This window comes from Phoxinus phoxinus, assembly GCF_949152265.1.
Source record: "Phoxinus phoxinus genome assembly, chromosome: 2".
NCBI classification, from domain to species: domain Eukaryota; kingdom Metazoa; phylum Chordata; class Actinopteri; order Cypriniformes; family Leuciscidae; genus Phoxinus; species Phoxinus phoxinus.
Window position 1 is genome coordinate 47,708,318 of NC_136877.1, and position 22,966 is coordinate 47,731,283.

General features: G+C 37.5%; 2 protein-coding genes across 4 annotated transcripts in view; one reads left to right on the forward strand and one right to left on the reverse strand.

Moving 5' to 3' along the window:
• The window catches only part of epoa (erythropoietin a), a 26,240-nt gene extending 3,433 nt beyond the window's left edge, over positions 1 to 22,807 (reverse strand). The window contains exons 1-5 of one of the 2 annotated variants that reach the window (XM_079638983.1): positions 22,725 to 22,807; positions 22,037 to 22,186; positions 2,361 to 2,491; positions 2,135 to 2,221; positions 1,843 to 2,007 (exon numbers count right to left, since the gene is read on the reverse strand). In XM_079638983.1, the coding sequence (XP_079495109.1) occupies positions 1,843 to 2,007; positions 2,135 to 2,221; positions 2,361 to 2,471 (363 nt within the window). In that variant the 5' untranslated portion in view covers positions 2,472 to 2,491; positions 22,037 to 22,186; positions 22,725 to 22,807. Of the gene's footprint in view, positions 1 to 1,842; positions 2,008 to 2,134; positions 2,222 to 2,360; positions 2,492 to 7,580; positions 7,816 to 22,036; positions 22,187 to 22,724 lie in introns of those variants that run through there. The other variant, XM_079638982.1, reaches the window with a different exon arrangement.
• The window catches only part of tm4sf5 (transmembrane 4 L six family member 5), a 367,250-nt gene that overhangs the window by 40,949 nt on the left and 303,335 nt on the right, over positions 1 to 22,966 (forward strand). The gene's annotated exons all lie outside the window — the stretch shown is intronic.

The window sequence follows — 22,966 nt, forward strand, 5'->3', positions numbered from 1 at the left end:
TAGTGAAAAATAAATACACTAAAATATATTTGAAATCCATTTATTTTATACTAAGTATACTACAAATACGTTTACATATTTATGTACTTAATATAAATACCCTGCCATTGACCTTTCGGTATACTAAATTGGTATACTTAAAGTCTGATAAATTTTGTATACACTTAATACACTTTTGTTATCCGGGAATAGTGCCGAGGTCCAACTAAAGAAATACTTTGTATTACTTTTAATTGTGCTAAAGTGAAACTATTGCAAGTACTTTAGGTAAACTTTAAATATCTTGCATTTAAAGATTGATATTATACAGAGATCATACTATCCCTACTAATAGTGATATTAAAACACATTTTAGGCTTAATATTAATAAATGTGCATTGTGCAATATAGAAGTGCTCCAGGTAAAGTTTAATTATAATATTTATGTCAGTCATTCTCAAGCGATATGTCAGTAAACATGCTGGTTTGTAGTATACTTAGTATGAAATAAATGTATTTTAAATACATTTTGGTATAGCACGGCCAAAAAAATACAAAAAGATTGGATCATTATTGCCATGATTATTGTGTTTCTAGCATGTTATATGTTTGACAACAGTTCTTCTAATTCTAATTGATGGTTGTTTAAGAAAAGCTACACACTCCATGTAGGAAGACAGATCATGAGGTGCCAATTCATGTGTGAAAACGATTCTTTACCATTCGTTCACAATTTGAGCCTGATGAATCTGGACATTGTCATCCTGCAATATGGCCATGATATGTCTTCCTACATCGATGTTTAAGAAATGAAAAGCTACACACTCCATCAATTAGGGATGAATTGAGAACCGCAGTGTCACGCGAGCGTGACCACGAAGGAGACGCTAATCAAAACCACATATGCTTTCATTTTTAGCAGAGTATCCGAGGCACGAGCTGTAAAGGCTCCGCCCTCTTCTGGAAAGTGGGGCGGGGAGCAGCAGCTCATTTGCATTTAAAGGAATAGTTCCCTTAAAACCCAAGTCATAATTTACTCACCCTCAAGTTGTTTCAAACCTTTATGCATTTCTTTCTTCTGCTGAACACAAAGAAAGATATTTTGAAGATTGTTGGTACCCAAACAGTTGACTTCCATAAGTCAAGTCAAGTCAAGTCATCTTCATTTATATAGCGCTTTTAACAATGTAGATTGTTTCAAATCTGCTTTACAGAGATAAACGGATAATTTAAGGTAACAGATTGTTTTGGCTTCATAGCGGTTCTTGAATAATGTTATTTTCCAGCTAAAATTAGTTTTGATTGATTAACTTCCGTCGAAAGGATAATTTGTTATTAAATTAGGGGCCGCTAAGACGACACCGTTCTCTCTACACAGATTTTAAACGCAAACCTGTGAGAAACGCTGATGGCGCTCACGTGCGCATCAAGAATTAATTCTATAGTTATGTGCGTTATATAATAATAGGAAAAAAGAAAATACTATGGACGTCAATGGGGTCTATCAACTCTTTGGGTACCAACAATCTTCAAAATATCTTCTTTTGTGTTCAGCAGAAGAAAGAAATTCATAAAGGTTTGAAACAACTCGAGGGTGAGTAAATGATGACAGAATTTCCTTTTTTAAGTGAACTATTCCTTTAAAGATAGATAAATGAAGAAAGCATGTTTTTTACTTCCAATCAAAAATGGGCATTAACAACATGATATAAATACATGATCTGTGGGGTATTTTGAGCTGAAACTTCACACACACATTCTGGGGAAACCTGAGACTTATATTACATCAGTAAAAAGGGGCACTGTTTCACTGTATCAAATAAAGGCAGCCTTGGTGAGCAGAAGAGACTCGGTGTAACTCACCGGTATGCTGAGACTTCGCAGCACTTGTCTGATGCTGACAATGTTACTAATAGTGGCATCTATGTGGGATTGTATCACGTCAGTCTGATTAAATGCCTGTAATGAGCTGATGGCCTCGTTCAGCACGTGAATGCCTGACTGGACCTCCTGAGCTTGCTCCTCTATCTGAAGCCACACACAGAAGAGAGGAATATTAAAGCTAAATGCAGTGTTAAACATGTTATTTATTACGGAAATTGCTATATTATATTACAATCTTCACAACAGGAACATGTAGCTTCATGTCACTTACATTCATCGCTTCCCAGACATCAAAATCAACACTGGTCAGAGGAACAGTGAAGTTTGTTGCACTGATGCAATCATCCTTACAAGCTCTCTGCGATAACAAGAACATTCACACGCTGAGAGTTAGCTTGACAATGTGTAAGATTAAAATTTGCACAGATGCAACGCAAGAAAGTGTCCCATGTGAAATTGTAATGAACCGCTTTAGCCGTCATGTGAATGTCACTCACAATAGCAGCTTCTGCATCCCATGCCTCCTTAATGTAGAGGTCGAGGACGCGCAGGTCGCAGATGGGGCGTAATGGGGAGGACAGGCCTGGACGGGTCCACTCCAGCACCATCAGCAGTAAGGCAAAGAGTCCTGACACACACAGAACACATGAAGACCAGTTATAAACCAAATCAATATTTGAATGAGAACTTAAAAAAAAAAAAAAAACGGCACTTATACTCTCTAGCAAGTAAATATAGCATTCACGTCAGGACAAACAGATTACAGGGGTGCGTTTCCCAAAAACTTCGTTAGCCGACTAGGTTACCAACACAGTTGAGCAATTTGGCGTTTCACGAAACCATAGTTCCCAAAAAAAATTCGCAAACGTACGTAGTTGGAACAACAGCTCTTGATCTGTGGTTAGAAGCATATAGTTTCTTGTTAAAATGACATGCGGAAAAATATCATACTCTTGGGCACAATAAGAAAGCTAACATTCAGTACATTCCATATCTTTCATCCCATTTAAATATGCATGTAGATTTTAATATACATATTTTAGCATGTCAACAATCAGCACTGTTTTTTTAAGGAGTGCACATGTGACATTGAGGGAAACCCGCGATAAATCAAACATCGACTAAAGCAAAACGACAAACATGCATTCATAGTTGGCAAGTTTTAGTTCTAATTACTAAAGTTATATCATTAAATGGTGCTTGATTATCATATCATAATATAATGCTTGATTGACTGATGTTAAGAGTGTACGCTGAGATATTAAAAAAGCCGTGCCATTTTACAAAGATAAGCTGATTTATATATATATATATATATATATTAGGGCTATCAAAAGATTAATCGCATCCAAAATAAAAGTTTGTGTTTACATAATATATGTGTGTGTACTGTGTATAATTATTTATATATAAAAACACACACAATCATGTATATATTTAAGAAACATTGGTTATATTTAAATATAAAATATTTATATATAATATAAATTATATAAATGTATATACAGTATATAAATGCAAATATTTCTTAAATATATACATGAATGTGTGTGTATTTATACATAATAATTATACACAGTATACACACATATATTATACAAACACAAACTTTTATTTTGGATGCGATTAATCGCGATTCATCTTTTGACAGCCCTAATATATATATATATATATATATATATATATATATATATATATATATATATATATATATATATAGAGTACATTAGTCTGGCAAGTAAACTAAAAAAAAATTTTAATAGCCAATGGCGATTCTATTGCCAAGGTGTGTGTAGGGTTGTGTAGACGCCAGCAGTGACTTCAAGACTCTTCTTAAGGCAAATTCACACAGCACCGATAGACACAGATCAACGGCACCGTCACTTCTCAGACATGACAAAACCCGACAAATGGCGATTCAACGTTCAATCAGTGAAAACAAGTGCCGACCAACAGCAACAGCCGCAGACAGGGGAAAAACACTGATCCCACAAAGTGTCTGTTGCTGTTGGCCGTCTGTGAAGTGGCCTTTAAAGGCAAATTCACACCGCACCGGCAGACGAGGACAATCCCGAGATTACACTACGCCCCTTCTCTGAAACACACCAACAGATGCCATTATTTTCAAGATGTGTGTGCAGTAAATAGCCATCTGTAACTAAACAAACCACTGTAAAAAATTACTTGGGCAAACAAGCCAATAAATAAGACCCGTAACCAACATTTTGACCTGGAAAAGAGGTCAAGATTTAAGCAACTGAAAAAAAGAAGAAGAAAAATTCATAAGGAAAAAGACAACACCCACACAACGCTCAACTATTCTGTCTATCTGGAATAAAGAGACAGATTACACAGAAAGAGTGTTTGTGTGTGTCTGGTCTGCAAACTTTAATCCTCTATCACATGCGTGTCAGAAACCTAACGTCCGAGTCAAAGCAAAAATTAAATGATAAAAATACATATTTGCAGTGGCAACAAATTGTAATTCTAATCTTTTCTTCTCTTTACTCCGCCGAGCTGAAGCCATGAGGTTCGACATTGCTCGTCTACTTTCTAAGTGTTCATCCTATGCAGCTGGTCATGTGACTGAACAGCATTTATTTCTTATTGGAACATTTTTGAATGCACTCTTTCAGCTTTAGCAGCTGATCAAAGCAGACGTACCCTCTGGAGATGCTCTGATCTTGAGCACATGAAACACTCAAAGTTGGGCCAAATTTTTTTTTTGGTAGAATGTCAATGATCAAAATTTCGTTCTTTTCTTTGCAAGTTTTTCTGTTGGCCTCAGCTTGACAAATCACTTCACTGCTGATCTTGGCAGAGAATGGCGTCTTGTCACAAAAGCAACAGAGGTTCTGTTGACACCATGACCTATGGAAAAACCAAGAACTGCTGCAGAAACACACAGAGTCTGTCTGAATGCTGCAGAACGCACGTCCACCGTGTAATCAGCCAATCCCTAACAGCTACATTTCATCTGACCAAGCCTCAGTCACGTCATTTAATTAGATGTAGCCACTTCTCCCACAGCTAAACGTATGGATATTATCTATGTAAACAGCCATGTCCATCTCTCACTCAGTTATAGTGACCCAGCAACAACGAGGTCCCCATATACACATTTGTTTTAGTCACACTATAAAAGTTATAGGGCTTGTGGGATTTGTTGTTATTGTATCTTTACAGAAGCTGCATTTATTTGATCAAAATATATAGTAAAAACTTAATGTTGCATTGAATATTACAATTTAAAACAACTGTTTTCTGTCTTAATATATTTATGTTGGCTTAGGAAAGTAAACTCAATTTAAACCGTATCTCCTTCTAGGAATTGTAAGCTACAACCACCAAACTCGGGTCAGGCCTGTTATGGCTTGGGTTGCCATTTCAAGATCTTTTCTAGATCAGATCTTTTCTAGATCAGATGATTTTCATTAATAGGACGATTTTATAAAACTTTCAAACAAGGCTTTGTCAAGCCAACATAAAAGTTTGTCCCAGCGAACTTTACTGACCCCAAACTTTTTAACGGTAGTGTACACAGTATTACTGGGTTATCATTTACAAATTTAAAGGGGTTGTAAAATGCCATTTTCACAAGATGTAAAATAAATCTCTGATGTCCCCAGAGTGTGTGTGAAGTTTTAATACCCCACAAAATACCCTACAGATATTTGTATATAGCATGTTAAAGTTGTCACACGTGTCAAAAATGCACCGTTTTGTGTCTGTCCCTTTAAATGCAAATGAGCTGCTGCAGAGGGCGGGGTTTCAAGAGCTGGTGTGTGTTAGCAGCTGCGATTACCTCACGCAGACTCACTAAAATGACAGAAACTGTTCTGCCTTTAATGTTAAAACGGAGTCAGACAAAGATGGAGAGACTCAAGAAGAAGTGACAACATGTAGAAGCAACAGGACGTCTCTGAATGGTTAGTTGATGAATTTATGTTGCTGATGTGGAGTTAACTATCTTCAATTAGCATATTCTGTCATGCTAATCTATAAATCGCTCATATAGGAACTGTTGTGAGATGCACACAGAGTGACTTTCTATTGCATGTGAAAAGATGGATGCTAAAGTTTGAGCTGACTCACAAATGTACTCTTATACAGCAACTTTTCCTCTTTTCAACATGGACTGTGTGTTCCGGGGGCGGGGCTTATGTACATTTTAGGGTTGCTGATGTCACTAACCCGGGAGGAATGTTGTGTAGTCCCTACCAGCCGTTTGTTGTAGTCCTTTTCTTTAAAGGCAAATATCTTCCTTTGCTTTGAACTTTGAGCGTTGTAACTTTGCAGATGTTGTTTACGCTCAAACAGCAACATTACACACTAACTACAGTTAGAAAATTTAAATCATACTCAACCACCCCTTTAAGCGAGTTATAAAATGTAATAAAAAAGTATAAATAATTGGCAAAGAGTGAAATCGATATAATTTTAGGTTAAGAGGAGGAATGAAGGAAGTTGATTATGTTTTCAAGGGGCTACTTAAATTACATCAATTGAGCCATTAAAAGACAATAAATTATTCACTTGTTTGTAGGGCCTTAGATTTAAACAGGCAGAGGCAAGAGGTTGATTTAAAGAGAATCACTCAATGGAGAATGTGCTAACTCTCCATATCCTTGCACAAACACAAGGCTTATACACTGAATGACTAAAGGATAGCAACAGAAAGAGGGGGAGAGACTATATCACATGCCTTACTCTCCAGCAGAGGGAACCGCCAACTACACGAGTGTCTAAGGGCTTGAAGTTAGGATCATAGCCAATGTTAAAGGTAGCAGGGGAAGTGCCAACACTAAATGCCAACAACTAGTCTATTTTTTGCCTCACAAGAGAGAGCACTGTCAAAGTGGCGAGTTTAACCCTTGGTAAAAACCAAGGACCTTGACCTTAAAAAAAAAAAAAAAAAAAAAAAAAATCAAATAAAAAGACTGTGTGAACACTTAATACTTGGACTTCGACTATGAAAATTAATTGATGCAATTGTCAAGGAAAGTACAATTAAGCCTAATCTACAATGGTTCTTACAATTAAATATCCTTTTTTTTTTGTACATTGTGATAACTTTCTTTTCCCTTCTCGCAGAGATTAAGCCATTTGTGAACATCCGATCTGTCTACAAGCTTTTTTTTCTGCAAAGTCACTCTCATTTTCAGAATGAATTTGCTAGTCTATTGTCAACTTCTGATGATGCAGGACTTTTACATAGAGTGAGTCAGCTCTCGTTGTAATGTAAAGCTCATGCTTATAAAGATGCCAGGTCATGCATGGGAAATTCCAACACAAATTCATTACGAGAAATACTAATAGCCTAACCCCCCCCCATTACGAAAAATGCTTTTCATGTTTACCAATTCAAATGCAATTTGATTGATCACTAGGAGAATATGAGCATTTTTATAAATTTGTATTATTATTTCGTATTATAATTCCAGTGATTATTTGCTCTTCCATTCAATTCACTTTCACTTACATGCTCACTTTCGTAGTTTCAAATTATTAATAATACCAGTAAAAAATGTGTTTAAATTTTTTTTTGCCAGTTTATATTCGTCTTTTGCCCTATGCATTGATAAACCGTAAACGATTAACGTATAGCTTGCTATTCATTGCATTTAATATGAATTTAACGCGCCAAAAACACACATTTCCACTTGTTGCTAAGCGCACATGTAAAGCCACACTTTGTAAAAGCGTAAGGATCTTACCTGAACCGTGAAACATTCGCAAAGCAACTTGGCATTTTTCAAGCACATGATTAAAAATGACAAATATCGCGCAAAGACAGCTCGACTGGTGGCGCAAAAGACATGGATAGACTGGAGCACAGACGCATCCAGCCGTGCGCGCGGCTTCAAGTCCTCTGTGGGACGCACACGCGATCAAATACAATGACACCGTCCCTTCCCAGGAGGCACGTACTCCGATCAGTCAGGCTTTGCATCACCCTATTGGCAAGCTTTCTATGAATGCAAATGCCCCCTCTCTCCACAAAAGCGATTAAGCCGAAAAGGTGGACGCTCTCACTAATGTCAGAGGTGGAGAATGGACCTGTCATCCACGAGACAGCTACAAAATGTTGAAGCTCAGGTAGAAAAAAAAGGAAAAAAGGCTGAGGTCGTTTAATTTACTCACTGGTTATCTGCATCTCAGAATCCAGTCCTCACAGGATCCTCTCCGTTTTGTCCATAGCTCCGTCTATAGCCCATTAATTGCAACCAAAGCTTTTTAAGGTATTGTCAGCACTCATCGGTTCCGTAATGCTTAGCTATTTATTTATTTTTCAATCCATGACTTTGAAAATAAAAAATTAAATATAACAGTCTCGTGATAGTTATCAGATCAACTTCCTGTTTTGGAAGGAATTAGTCTTTCATTGTTACTCACATAATATCTGGTTTCTCAAAGTAGTCTACAAAATAAACAGTGTACTAAAAAGGGCTTCCTCTCAATGCAATTTCTACAATGATCTTTTAACTGCATTTTCCACTTGGCATACTTCCAGGTAAGGTGGCAATACAAAGAAATTAAACAATACTCACAATTATGTACCCCTTTATGCTTTGTATAAAAGGTTGGTGTTTTGTTCAGGGATCAGGGAGGCAGATCTTTGTGGCAGTGCGATATTATTACAATTTAAAATAACTGTTTTCTATTTTAATGTATTTTAAAATGTAATTTATTCCTGTGATCAAAGCTGAATTCTCAGCATCATTACTCCAGTCTTCAGTGTCACATGATCCTTCAGGAATCATTATAATATGCTGATTTGATGCTCAAGAAATTTCTTATTATTATCAAGTTTGAAAACAGTTGTGTACCATTCTTTTCAAGATTCTTTGATGAATAACGTTCAAAAGAACAGCATCTGAAATAGACAGCTTTTTTAACATTATAAATGGCTTTACTGTCACTTTTGATCAATTTAATATAATCTTACTGATAATTTTTTTTGAACGGTAGTGTATAATGTTACAAAAGTTTTCTATTTCAGATAAATGGTAAAATCTTTTTAAATTTCAAAGTGGCAAGTCAAACGAACGACTGAAACGTTGTTTTTTGCAATCACCCAAGATAATCAGGGGGACTATCTTCACATATGTTAAAAAGCCCAAAACCCAAGAATTAAATCTAAATGGGTAACATTCAGGAGAAAAAACAAAACAAAACAAAACCTTCAGGGAAGGTTGTTTTGTGACTATAAAATTGAAAAAAGGGGATAAATTCAAGTTTATCCTATTCCTGGATATATATTAGCAGTCACTTACCTCACCTGTGGGACAATTCTCCCAGAATCCCTTCACCACATCAACTCCACCCTTATTTCTTACATTTATATTAATTTATATGAATTAATCAGGAGAACTTAAACATCACCCTCCATTGTGAACAGCAAAATATGTTTACTTTTACCACTCTCCAGGATTAGGCTTTAGAAACATATGTATCGATAAAATCTGTGCTGATCAAGTCAATCTAATTTGCAGACCAAATTTTTAATTTCTCTAAGCTGTGTCAGGTGCTGTTTGGAGAACGGAAATACATTATAAATCCTTAAATCTTACAAGGTTTGTCAGTGTGAACAGTTTTCTACAATAGGCTCAAAGGGAAAATGTATCAGAACTACTATTTCATATTTTCTGGTAAATGGACAAACATATATATATCATTTATTTTTGGCGTTTTGACTTTCTTGGGATAGTATAGGAAGTGAAGCGGGAGAGAGAGGGGGACGGGTTCAGGAAATGTCCACAAGCTGTGACTCGAACTCGAGTCACCCAAAGCACAACCGCTTCACATGTCAGAGCGCTGCCCACGAGGCTATTGGCTCCGACAGCAATACATATTAAACTTCAAACGTGCTTAGTAGCTGGCACACAATAGTGTAATCCAGGAAGATATGAGTCTATCCAGGAAAACATATTAGGTCTCTGGGAAGACAGAGAGTGTCCAGAGTTCAAAGATCCTGATTTTATCCTCAGGGATCAATAACGTTTATCTACACATATCTAGAGGGCATTCAAACCAGAACTCTATGTATTTTGTCTAAGGGTCAAAGGTTAGCCTATTTGTGTGGCTTTTAACTAGACTACTTATTGGCTGAATTAAAAGTATGTTCATGTGGAGTAAATTGGAAGTTCCCTTTTAGTGTTTCCATAGTTTAATTGGTTACTTTTATCTTGCATGCTCTTTCAACCAGGTCTGTTTGTTGAAGGGTGACAGGCCAGGATAGAGGTTGTTTGGGCAACAGTTGTACAATGTATATATAAGGATATGAGGCCCAGCTTCTCTCAGTTCAAAGGATAATCAATATGAAAACCTCTTCCAAATATAAGAATATTTTATGGTTAACAAAATATATATAAATATGTACACACATTATTTCGTTAACGCATGCGATTCATTCAAAATCTTTAAATAATTTTATGCAAATAAATTGCTGAAGCACTTGAAATTGCCTCATTAACGTCATGCAGTTAGATGATCTTAGAAGTCAGGAGTCTGTAACCCTGGTAGCCGGATATTTGTATCCATACGATTTTTTCCACTCTCGGGAGAAATCTCATGGAAATGGCTGATGCTTGTATGGTTGCGGCTCGCATTGTGCGACAGGAATTACAAGCCGAGCACGTTATGAGCAGCTCCCGATCATTTTTAAACATGTTTATGTGTGTATAGGCTCCCTATTGCCAACCACGTCACAGGCTAGATCTATGAATATTATTATAGCCCAGTGGCTGCAACTCTACAGCTGTAACGCTTTGATCCACAGAAGATGAAGATGCTTATAAAAGATCATAAGATTTATTATGAACTCAGAATAACAAGCCGACATACGAAACAGTGTGCTAGTGCACAGACAACAGCCAACAATGAACTGAGGGACCAAAGGAACTTAAGTAGTCGTAAAGCAAGGTTAATAAGGAGACATATCAGTAACCATGACAACTCATAAGTGGCGGGAAAATAGACAAAGGAAACACATGTGACTGAATGAAACCAAAAAAAAAACTGAACGTGACAACTGACAACAGCGTAGCCATACACTACAAGCTGCAACCCAATTCAGAGGCTGCATCCTTCGAAGGACATGGCCATGTTTTTTAAGGCCACGAAAGTCAGACTGAGCGTTGTTAAATGGGACGGTCTAGCCTACGGATGATTGTTCTTGTCGCCTAGCAAGTGTGACAGCTGCCATTGAGGAGTGGCAGTAACATACTGGACCTTTTTGAAAGTTATATTAAACTGTCTGAAAACAAAACAGGGTTCAAAATCTGTCTAAATAGGTTCACCGTGCATGGTCCATTCTGTATATAATAAAGAGTATAGACTATATATTATCACATCTTTGTAAGATATCAGTCAACATTTGAACCACTGTGTACTCAAGTTCCTTTGTTTCTGTTCATTGTTGTCAGGGTCTTGTCTATAGTATGGTTTTGTGGGATTGCTGTTCTCCGTGTATGGGTTTACCTGTGGATTTATTACAGACTGCCTGCTAACTTTCATTTTCGTGTTTGTGTGCATTTACACAACTCAAGAAAATATATATATATATTTGTATATATATATATATATATAGTTTTAGACGTCTAAGTCGTGACTGGTGTTTTGTTTTGCTCTATCCTCTGCGCTTCAGCGTTCGTCAATGCGTCGGGTCAGGGGTTAGTCTTCCACCGTAAATCGATGTGTATGGCCGTCTGCCAAAAGCTAGTTATTTTAGTTGATGAAGTTTAAAATATGGATATTTTTCGTACACAAACACATCGCTTCACTCCAGAAGGCCTTTATTAACCCATCTGAGCCGTTTCGAGCACTTTTTTACTATGGATAGATGCACTTTGATGGAGATCAAAACATAAATGGCCATTCACTGCCATTATAAAGCTTGGAAGAGCCAGGACATTTTTTAATATAACTCCGATTGTATGCGTCTGAAAGAAGAATGTCATATACACATAGGATGGCTTGTGGATGAGTAATTCATGGGGTCATTTTAATTTTTGGGTGAACTGTCCCTTTAATTAAGAAGTTCCAATCAACTAGGCAAGGCAAGGCAAGTTTATTTATGTAGCACATTTCATACACTATGGCAATTCAAAGTGCTTTATAGAAAGTAATGAAAAAAAATAAAAAATAAAAGCAAGGAAAATTAAAACAGTTATAAAATAAATTAAAAGATATATATGATACAGTTATAAAATGAATTAAAAGAGTAAAAAGATGATACACAGATACTTGTTATCTGGCAAAACACCGGTGTATCATATTTTTTACAACTCCTTTTACTCTGAGATTTTCCCATGGGGATTAAACTGTGTCTGTGGTGTTATTTCGGTGCCTAAGAAATCTATTGGACGTCTCCGATGGACCCGATTTCCCCCTACAATCGGACAGGAGGAGCTCTAGGACTGACTCATGGGGTAACCTCGGGTTCACTGCCCCATCAGTCCACAAAAACCCCCCAAAAACCCATTTGTTCGGAAGCTCTAGGAATGGAGTCGATCCAGTCAGTCCGCACCCCACAGAACCTCGAGTTTAATTACACATCAAACTCACTACTCCACCACAGACCGCAAGTCATCCGCATGGTAACTAAAGATGTTACAAATCTGCAAGAGGATGCTTGTCTATATTGTCTTAATGCACGGCGAAGAGGAGAGTTTGAGTGGCCAAAGACTCTCCAAGGATCACAGCTGGAGGATTGCAGAATTTAGTTAAAGGGTAACTGTCACCAAAATTTAATCTCTTCTTGTTAATCTACCCGAGTCAAACATTAGTGTAAAAAAAATTATTGGAATGGAAACGGCACTTTTAAGATTGACTGTGTTTTCGTTTTCAGTCAAAATGCCATTTGAATGGGAGTTCTAGGGGCACTACAATGATAGCATCAAAATCGCTATTTTTAAAACACTAAGGAGGCTCGACACAACATGAAACTGAGCTTGAAGTATCACCAGCGGCTCTACACATGAACTCCAGCATTGACTACATTGTTGGTGTACACAACGTTTACTAAAAAGAAAGGTTTTGTATGACTCACTTTATCAGTTAGTGTTTCCGGTGGCTGGAATTTTGTCAGTCAAAAGTAGTCGATCTCCGAATGCAACGTAATGAACTGACTCCATATGAGGAAATGCCATGAACTTGTAATTCCAATGAAAAGCGTGACAACTTAGACTCTCAGAATTTATATGGAAACAAGCTTTAGGAGCTTTCCATCTTTACTCTCCTCATGTTACGTTGCATTCGGAGATCGACTACTTTTGACTGACAAAATTCCAGCCACCGGAAACGCTAACTGATAAAGTGAGTCGCACAAAACCTTTCTTTTTATCAGACTTTGTGTACACAAACAATGTAGGCCTAGTCAATGCTCGAGTTCATGTGTAGAGCTCCTGGTGATACTTCCAGCACAGTTTTATGTTGTGTCGAGCCTCCTTAGTGTTAAAAAACCCCCAGCGATTTGGATGCTATCATTGTAGTGCCCCTAGCACTCCCATTCAAAAGGTATTTTGACTGAAAACGAAAATACAGTCAATCTTAAAAGTGGCGTTTCCATTCTAATTATGCTTTTACACTAATGTTTGACTCGGGTAGATTAACAAAAAGAGCCTAGGTTCAATTTTGCCGACAGTTACCCTTTAAGTCTTGCGGTCAAAAAGTACAAAAAATAAAATAAAAATTCAAACAGCACCTACATCACCACATGTTGTTTAGGAGGGTTTTAAGAAGAAGAAAAAAAATCCTCTGCTCTCATTCAAAAACAAATTGAGTAGCCAGACACTTCAACCAGGACTGGGTTCTATGGTCAGATGAAAATAAATAAATAACTTTTTGGCAGCAAACACACAAGATGGCTTTGGTGCAAAGAATGATAAATTCCCACTATTAAAGCAGAACTCGGCACCTCTAGTCATTTCTTCGCTGATTTTCACTTTTGTTGTCGCATGTTTTCCCCTCGAGCTCCCCCTAGAGCTGTGGGGCGTATATTTCACAACATTGTCATAAAAAATCCTCCCCTCCTCCCCCTTTCAACCGCTGCTCATGTGCATTTGTTATGATCGGAGCAAGCCAACTTTATCGTGTGGAGCTATGTCAACCGAGGGTAATACATCATACACATTATCATAGAACATTGACATGTACATTTTGTATTCTGTTATCAACCATAAAGCAGTTCGTGTTTCTCGTTCGTTCTCGTTTCTCACGAGACTTCCAATTTCTATCTTGTTACCCCAAGTTGCAAGGTTGGTTTTCCGCCTGGGAACGCTGGGGGGAGCGGGGAAAGTCACCAATATCACCAGAACAGGTTGTTTAACCATCCAAATGATTTCTAGATAGTTTTATTAAGTTAAAAAGTTCTCCTTTAAATATAGTGCTGGATCTTTGAAATTGTGGACCTATTTTTCTCCCGGAGGTCCTGGTACACTATCAAATACCAACAGTTAAAAAAATTAAAACTTGACTGCCTCTGCTAGAACTCTAGCACAAAGTGAAGCTTCTGCCATGTGATCCCATGCAGTCCCCTTACCTGAACCCTACAGAAGATGAGTGGGGTGAACTGAAGAGAAGAACCACCAACATGGACCTGGGAATCTGGAGAGATTCTCTGATCTCCAAACTCATCAGGCATTATAGGAGAAGACTCAGAGCTGTTATCTTGGCAAAAAGAGGTTGCAAAAAATAATGAAATATAAAAGGGTGCAATTAATTTTTTTTTCAAATAAAACCTCAAAAGGATTAACAATGCAAATTTATTTTCACAGGCTTTGTTCATATTTACCAAGGGTGCCAAAAATTCTGACAATGACTGTGATGAGCCAAAACATTATGACCGGCTAATATGTTGTTGGTCCTCTACATGCTGCCAAAACAGCGGCAACCCACTGATGGATCAAACTTGTTGAGGCTCAATTGGATTGAGACCTGGGGAATTTGGAGGCCAGGGCAACACCTTGAACTCTTCATTCCTGATCGCGTGGCAGGGTCATTATCCTGCTGAAAGAGGCCACTTCCTCCGGGAAACACCATTGTCATGAAGGGTTCTTCAACAATGTTTAGGTATGTGGCACGTGTCAAATTTACATCCACATGATTTCCCAGCAGAACATTGCCCAGAGCATCACACTCCCTCCACTTTCTTGTTGTCATCACACAGTACATCCTGGTGCCCTCACTTCCCCACTTATACGACGTTCACAGCCATCTACACGATGTTCAAGAAAACAGGATTCATCGGACCAGATGATCTCTAAGGTCACAAAACTCTGGACTTTTGATAGTACCTAGTAGTGTCTTCACATTTCACATTCACACTCCTAAACTCTGGAATAGCCTTCCTGATAATGTTCGGGGCTCAGATTCGCTCTCCCAGTTTAAATCTAGATTAAAGACGCATCTCTTTAGCCTAGCATTCATATAATGCATCTCCTAACCTTATACAGTTATATCAGATCAAATGCACTTGATTATTCTTGCTTAATGGTATGAACAGCAGCTATGCTAATTATTTTCTCTTTGCTTCTCTGTTTTATCTTGGGATGCCCCTCCTGAGTTAAGCTCCAGTTTGGATCCAGCCTATTATGAAGAGTTCAGATGCCCAACACCTATGAAGAGGCGGCGCCAACCCCCGCGAAGACTTCAGATAACGCAACTCTGAATCAACATGCAGCAATGCTACATTTTTCTAAATGTCATAGTCATTTGTTAACAAACGAGAATTCATTACTTCAATGAGCTCATTGTTTCTGCATTAAATTATTACATTGTTTAAAGGAGTCATATAATGCCATTTGTACAAGTTAATGTGATTCTTTAGGGTCTAAATGAAAAGTTTGTAATATACTTTAATTAAAAATTCTCATTAGTATTGTAACAAAAACAGCTCTGTTTTCAGCACGCAATTTAAGTGCATGTGTCTTTAAATTATAATGAGCTTTGCTCATCCCGCCCCTCTGTTCTGTGGGGCGTTTTGACACAACACATGTGGAGTGTTGCCTTGACAACAGTTGAGGGTATATTTTGGAGAAAGAATAGCAGCGGGAATCTCTGAGGACACATCAGTGCAACCGTATCAATTTGAACCGGAGTCGGACCCAAAACAAGATGACGACCCCGAAGAAGTTCGACAATTAAGGCTTGAACATGAATGGTTAGTTAACGTAATGTCACTTTGATCTATCTTTGTATGTACTGGCAGGGTACCGTTAGAGTAGTGAGATACGAACGCTCTGTGTTTACAGATGTATACGTTAGTTCATTGACAGATTGATGTTACAGCTATGGTCATGAAAAACTTTTTTTCGGTAAATGTAGGCTCGTCAGTGATGAATAAAACTTTACACTCACTTCTTCTGGAGGTGCAGCAGGAACACGAATAGTTGGTACTGATTCTTTTTTCAGGAGCAGCTTCTTAGAAAAACTACTGACTCTCGTTTATAAAGCAGTCTGGTGAGAATTCGCGCAAACATGAAAGCATTGACGTTGATCATGGGGAATATACCCTTCGAAAGCAAAACTGAAGCGTCTTCAGCGGTTCGGATTTAGGAACATCAAAATGACTGCTGTGTTCATTATTACACCCAAGAGCAGAACACCACAATCGCTTAGACGGCATTCTGCTCCAGCGTATCAACAATGGCGGACTATGATGACAGCTCGCTCGGGGCGGGTCTGTGTTGAAACGCTGCTGTCAATTAACAATCGTGGGAGGGGCGTCCGACCGTGTGACGTCACACGGCTCGATTTGAGACAGCGGAAAACATATAAGGAGATAAAAAAAACACTGGATGGATATTTATCATTATGTGATGGTTGTGTACAGGCACTGCCAACACACATTTCAGTGCAATCAACTTGTAAAAGTGCATGTACCATTATATGACCCCTTTAAATGAATACCTTTTTCGCTAACTGTGATTTTGTTTGTACATTTCTGAAATACATAACTTAGACAGTTACCTCTGATAACAGATCACTGTAAATTATAACGTGGACTCGTGCATTTTCTGTAAAGCTGGTTTGCAATGGTGTGTATTGTGAAAAGTGCTCTACAAATAAATGTGAATTGAGTTGAACTGAATCTTCTTTCACAGATCCAAGGTCCAGATCTGATACTTGCATGCCCGCTGTAGGGGCTTTCAACGGTGGACAGGGGTCATCATAGCAGAGTCCTGCATGCGGCCGGGTACCTGACGGGGTGAACCGCTAATATTTGATGTAACGGGTAAAATAATATTTACGTTGTCATTTGCGGTGCGGGTCAGGAATCAATAGGCACAGACGGACTCTGGGTCCAATAACCAAGACTATTTCAACTCAATTCGGTACTCACTGATAGGCAGCTGCATTTAAACACTCCCATAATTATTTGTGCTCAGTCTGTAGATAGAAAGATAGATAGATAGATAGATAGAAAGATAGATAGATAGATAGATAGATAGATAGATAGATAGATAGACCATACAGAAAAGCCTAAAGCCTTAGAGTCATTGTGTTATCTGTCATGGCTCTGCAGTTCACAAAACTAAAAACAATTTGGATATCGCTGTATATTATTTCCTCTGTTTTAGTAAACATCACAATAATAAAGTGTTTGGATACACATAGACAAGTTCTGTATTGCCTACAGACACTGTGTTTGTTGTCATAGCTAGAAATCTTTCGGAATCACTTGTCATCTTGTTTGATCAAACCACTGTTTGCTCTGCCGGAGCCAAACCGAGAGCAGGGAGAGACAAGGTACGTGCCGTGGAACATGTGTCATGGATGAGGAGGGGGCAAGGGCGGGACAGTCTCGGCATAGTGACTCCGAGGCTTGGACCCAGTCATTGATTTTGCCGTGATTCAAAAAGAGAGGGGGATTATGTGTGGGAGGAAGACCCAAGGACACCCCCCTCCCCTTTACTAGTAAACAAAGACAGCCAGACTTTGGCAATGCAAAGAAAGAGAGAGAGTGTGAGAATAAGAGGGAGATCTGCATAGTAAATAGAGAATGACTATGCGTCCACTGTCTTGATTCCTGAATGGGACGAGAGCCAGATCAGGCTCCTTGTTTAAGGTCCAGTGGCGCGCCACAAGACAGGAAACTCACATGAAAGAATGGGGGACGGGGACGTCGGAGCCACTAAGGTGGCCTGTCGGAAGTTATTGTTTCTGAAGCATCCAGAATAATCGCGAGTTCATCGGGTAGCGCTTTCTTTGTTACAAGACAAACTGTTTGCCCCCCCCCACACACACACACTGGTTTCCATGTTTTATGGGGACTTCAGATGTAATGGTTTTTATACTGTACAAACTGTATATTCTGTCCACTTGCACTAACAATACACCTAAACCATCACAGAAAACGTGGTCTCTGCACAGAAAACAATTGACAGTAAATACTTTTATAAAGATTTTCAAATAAATTCAGCTCTTTTGAATTTTCTATTCATCAAAGACTCCTGAAAAAATGTATCCTCACAAAAATACAACATTAATAAAAATAACTCTTGAGTGCCAAATCAGCATATTCATTTAATTCAATTCACATATTTGTAGAGTGCTTTTCACGCTATACACATCGTTTCAAAGCAGCTTTACAGAAAATGCATGAGTCCACATTATAACTTAGAGTGATCTGTAACTAAGTTATGTATTTCAGAAATGAACATACAAATCAGGCTTGGAATGGTTTCTGAAGGATCATGTGATACTTAAGACTGGATTAATGATGCTGAAATTTCAGCTTTGCATATTAAAATAGAAAACTGTTATTTTAACTTGTAAAAATATTTCACTTTTTTACTGTATCTTTGATAAAATAAAAGCTTTGGTGAGCATAACAATATTTAAAAAAACGTACATATCCAATTTTTTACAGTACTGTGAGTGAGTGTGTGAGTGAGTGTGTGTGTAGTACTGTGTACAGCACATTGTTATCCCATTTTCTATCCCAACTTTAATGCATCACTGCAAAGCATTGTTATGTTAAAGTATTGCTGTCATAGGGATATATAAACATGTGAAGCTCTTTCTCTGTTTCAACATAAGGGTTTGCAGGCCAAAGGAGGAAAGCTGCAGATGATCTTTGGCAGCGTTCTCCCACACACAGCCTGCTGGTGGCTCTGCTGCTCGAAACAACCTGACTGATCATTTCAGGAAGACCCCTGGACCCTGCTACCCACCCCTTCATCTTCAGCTATAAATATCACACTGCTCTTTCCGAAGTGTGGGGATTCTAATAGACTGGAAAGAGCTTCATCAACTGATAAAATCTGCACTTTACAATGATAAGACCAGCTTTTACTGGCTGAAGAATATTGGGATATTTCTAGCTTTGGCCTTTGCTCTCTCCAGCAGAAAGGAATATAAATCTTTGTTACCTTTGACACTTCCATTAAAATTATATTTTTAAATGATTTTTTAAAAATATATATATATATTTTTTATAATTCATTCAAACGGCTTCTTCAATAAATTTTTGTGAAATTTCAAACAACCTCCATATCATTCACATCTAAACAGTTTTCTTTCCCAATGCCTTTGCCTTCTCTACAACTCTACTGGTTATAATTAAAATGCGATAAGATAGTTTTGCTCCAGCAATTGGCAAACAGCCACTGGATCAATTTTTTTTTTTAAAGCTTTCAGTTAGAAAGTTAGTCACATAGCGTACATTTCTTTCAATACCACTAAACATATGCTAAAGAGCAGATGCGCTACCACTGACATAGTTATTGTTGTTAGATTAGTACTCCTTGTTCTGGCCGTTGCACATTATTAAACAGCAGATGCATACTAATCATGTCACTACGCCAAATTCACAGTTAAACCATTCAGAGAATTACCGACAGCCAGCCAACGGACAAAAAGAAATCCTGAGGTCAGTTCGTGAATGAAGACAGCGGTACAACTGCTGAAGCTAACAGAGAAACCAATAATGCAGTTACAAGTGTCTTACATAACATTTAATAAATGTTCATAATACACATCAACAAAAATGTTACTCCTGTGAGCTTAGTAAGGTTTTGGCAACACATTATTTAAAAAAAAAACATTTTGGCAACACTTAATGAATAATTATATATGCTTTTTTTATTAAACTATGTGCAATGCTATTCTAAAGCATTAAAAATGCACACATATTGTCAACGAAATCTCAAAAAAGGACCCAACTAGAAAAAGTTGAATGCAATGACTTTGCCAGCCTCCACTCACCTACAGTTATCCGTACAGTCTTGTGTCCAGCTTGAATCATAACTACATACCCACAAACAGTTTGACCTCTTTAAGTACAGGGTTTTATTTTTCCATCCTAACCACAGTATTTTGCATCAGGGACTTTAATGCAAGTTTTGAAATGTCTTCCATATCCAGATTTGTGTCTGATCTTAAGTGTTCATCTTTAGTCTATCTCAAGTCAAAACATTCAATTTCAGGCCAGCATTCACATTTCCCTTATCATGCATTGTTTATCGTAGTCTATTCTTTGACCTTGTGATCTGTTTTCATGCATGCTGTCTACCTGCTAAGTCTTGACCTTGTTTTAGTAATGGTTTAAACCCCTTTGGTTTCAATGAATCTTATATCCATCCACAGATGCCATTGTTACAACCAGGACTTGATGTTAACTTTTTTTGCTCACCAGCTAGTGGTTACTAGCCACTCAGCATTTTCACTGGCCACAATTTTGACATTGATACCATGGGGCAAAACCGCCATATAGATATTTTTAATATTATCTCATAATTTGGCAGCCGGTATATTAGGTTGCTGTCACTTTAATACCTGATGCATGGATCCATTATACCATTACACATGCGTTTTCTTTCTTAATCTCAACTTTTACGTTCACTTAAAACATAACTGACTGTATTTACGTGAATACTTGCCGAGACGGTTTAAGCGCAATAAGCAGCGAGAAATAACTCTATTTAGTGCTGAGAGGCGGCTTTATGTGCGTGCACTTTGGGTGTGAGCACAAAATCTGCGGGTATGAGTAAAATTATGTGCAATATGTGCAATCCCACGTCGAAATTCAAGCCCTGTAACACCAACAATACTCATCCGGAGCAAATTAAATGAGTGAGTGAGGGGAGGCGGGTTTGTTCTCGCTATCGAAGAGAGAGAGAGGGAAAGAAGCTGATATCGTGTATCTATTCTGCAGAAAATGAGTATTAAGCGTTTCATTTATTTCACTATCGACATGTATCGAAAAATTTATTTCTTTGACAACACTACATTGCACTTAGTTTATTATTTTAGATGCCTTTATAAAAGACTACAAAATAAAAATGAATATATAGTATATAAAATTCAACCCGCCAAAGTGGAGTGACTGCGTTACACGCCACTGCTGAAATCCACACGCATTTGGTGGGTGTCATTGTCAAGCCCTGTTTACAAGACAGAACATGCTTACTGCAAAATATATGATTGTTATATAGGCTAATGTTTCAAGAATTATCTAAGTATCAGATTTTTACTTAATTTCCAGCATTTTGATTCAAAATGGAATATTTGGTTGCTGAATTGTACCGTTTCTAAATCCAGCTTCATTTCTATGTGAAACAAGTCATATAATTTAATGATTAAATGAATAAATGGCCTTCTCGTATGTACAGTGCCTCAGAAAAATGCAAGCACTAATCCTACATAGGTCAAAAACAACGTGTTTACCAAACCACTTGTTTATACTCATACAGGTTGTTTTCTTTTCCTTGACAATGACATCCAGTCTACCCAGAGATATTTTGGGGTTTGTTTCTGCTTTGGAAGCATTATTGACAGAGTGATGCATAATAATACTCTTTCTGCCACCAGTGTCGTTTCTCTGGTTGCATAAGTTTTTGTTTATGTTTATGTTCACGTGTAAGGGAAATGGACAGATGAGGATGACTCTATTTCTGTCCATTTGGAAACAACTTAGAAAAACAAAAAGATAGTAACCTCCATGATTGCCTCCAATCAAAAGGTTAGGAAGATAAACCACACAACAAGGGGAACAGATAAGATGTCAAATACATTGTTTTTAACCGCATTATTCAAGACGCATGATCTCTAAACAATCATGATGCATTACAACAAATCAGATGCAATACTCAACCTAGGTTGGCATTTATTGCACAACCAAATTGTCTCGTTAATTAATAAACGTACGTAAAAGAACGTAGCTTACCTTATTCATAGCCTTGGCCAAAGTTAGCAGTTTACTCCACAGCCAAACTTAAATGGGTCTGGGATATACTTCCAGAACACTGGCTCCCTCTGCTGATGGTTAGCGCTATAACGCTTGAGGCAATAACGGTGCCTGCCTGAATAGGGTAGCCTTTTGTTAAACATACAAAAAAAAAAAAAAAAACTTACACAAAAAAAATCAGCACTAAATGTCATCCAGAACATCAAAGACTTAAAATAGAACACTAACAATAAATGACGTAACGCAGAAGAAATAATATTTTAGCCGAGTTGTGCGAACTTATAATCTGAACATAAAGTTACAATGAAGCGCAATTTGAAGGCCTCCATAGCCTTTATTGTAAAAAAACACTCTACGTCCTTTTTTTTCGTTATTTGATAATAACCGAAGTTTTATACATCTAATTTAGCTGTGGCCTATCATTGTTTGACCCTTTTCACATTTCCGGGTTTCTCAGAAGCAGAAGGCGTCATAGCTGGGTAAACTTGAATGTGAGAATAATTACATGATTAGCCTACACAAATCAATGAGATAATTACATTTGATATTTTTCATGTTCCCACTTGCTCAATAGCAAAATGTAAAATTCACAAAAGTGTTTTCACAACAGAAGAGGATCAAAATAAAGAGAGATTGATAACGGCAGTCAGAAGAGAGAGAACTTTACCTTCACTTCCGGTGTAGGCCTATTGGAAACACCCTCACATAGGCGTTAACTTTTTTTGTAATTTTATGTGATGCAAAGGTATAATACAAAGTATATTATAAATGTAGGCTACATTAAAAAAAAAAAAAAAAATATATATATATATATATATATATATATATATATATATATATATATATATATATATATATATATATATATATATATATATATATATATATATAAACTTTGCAGGATTAACG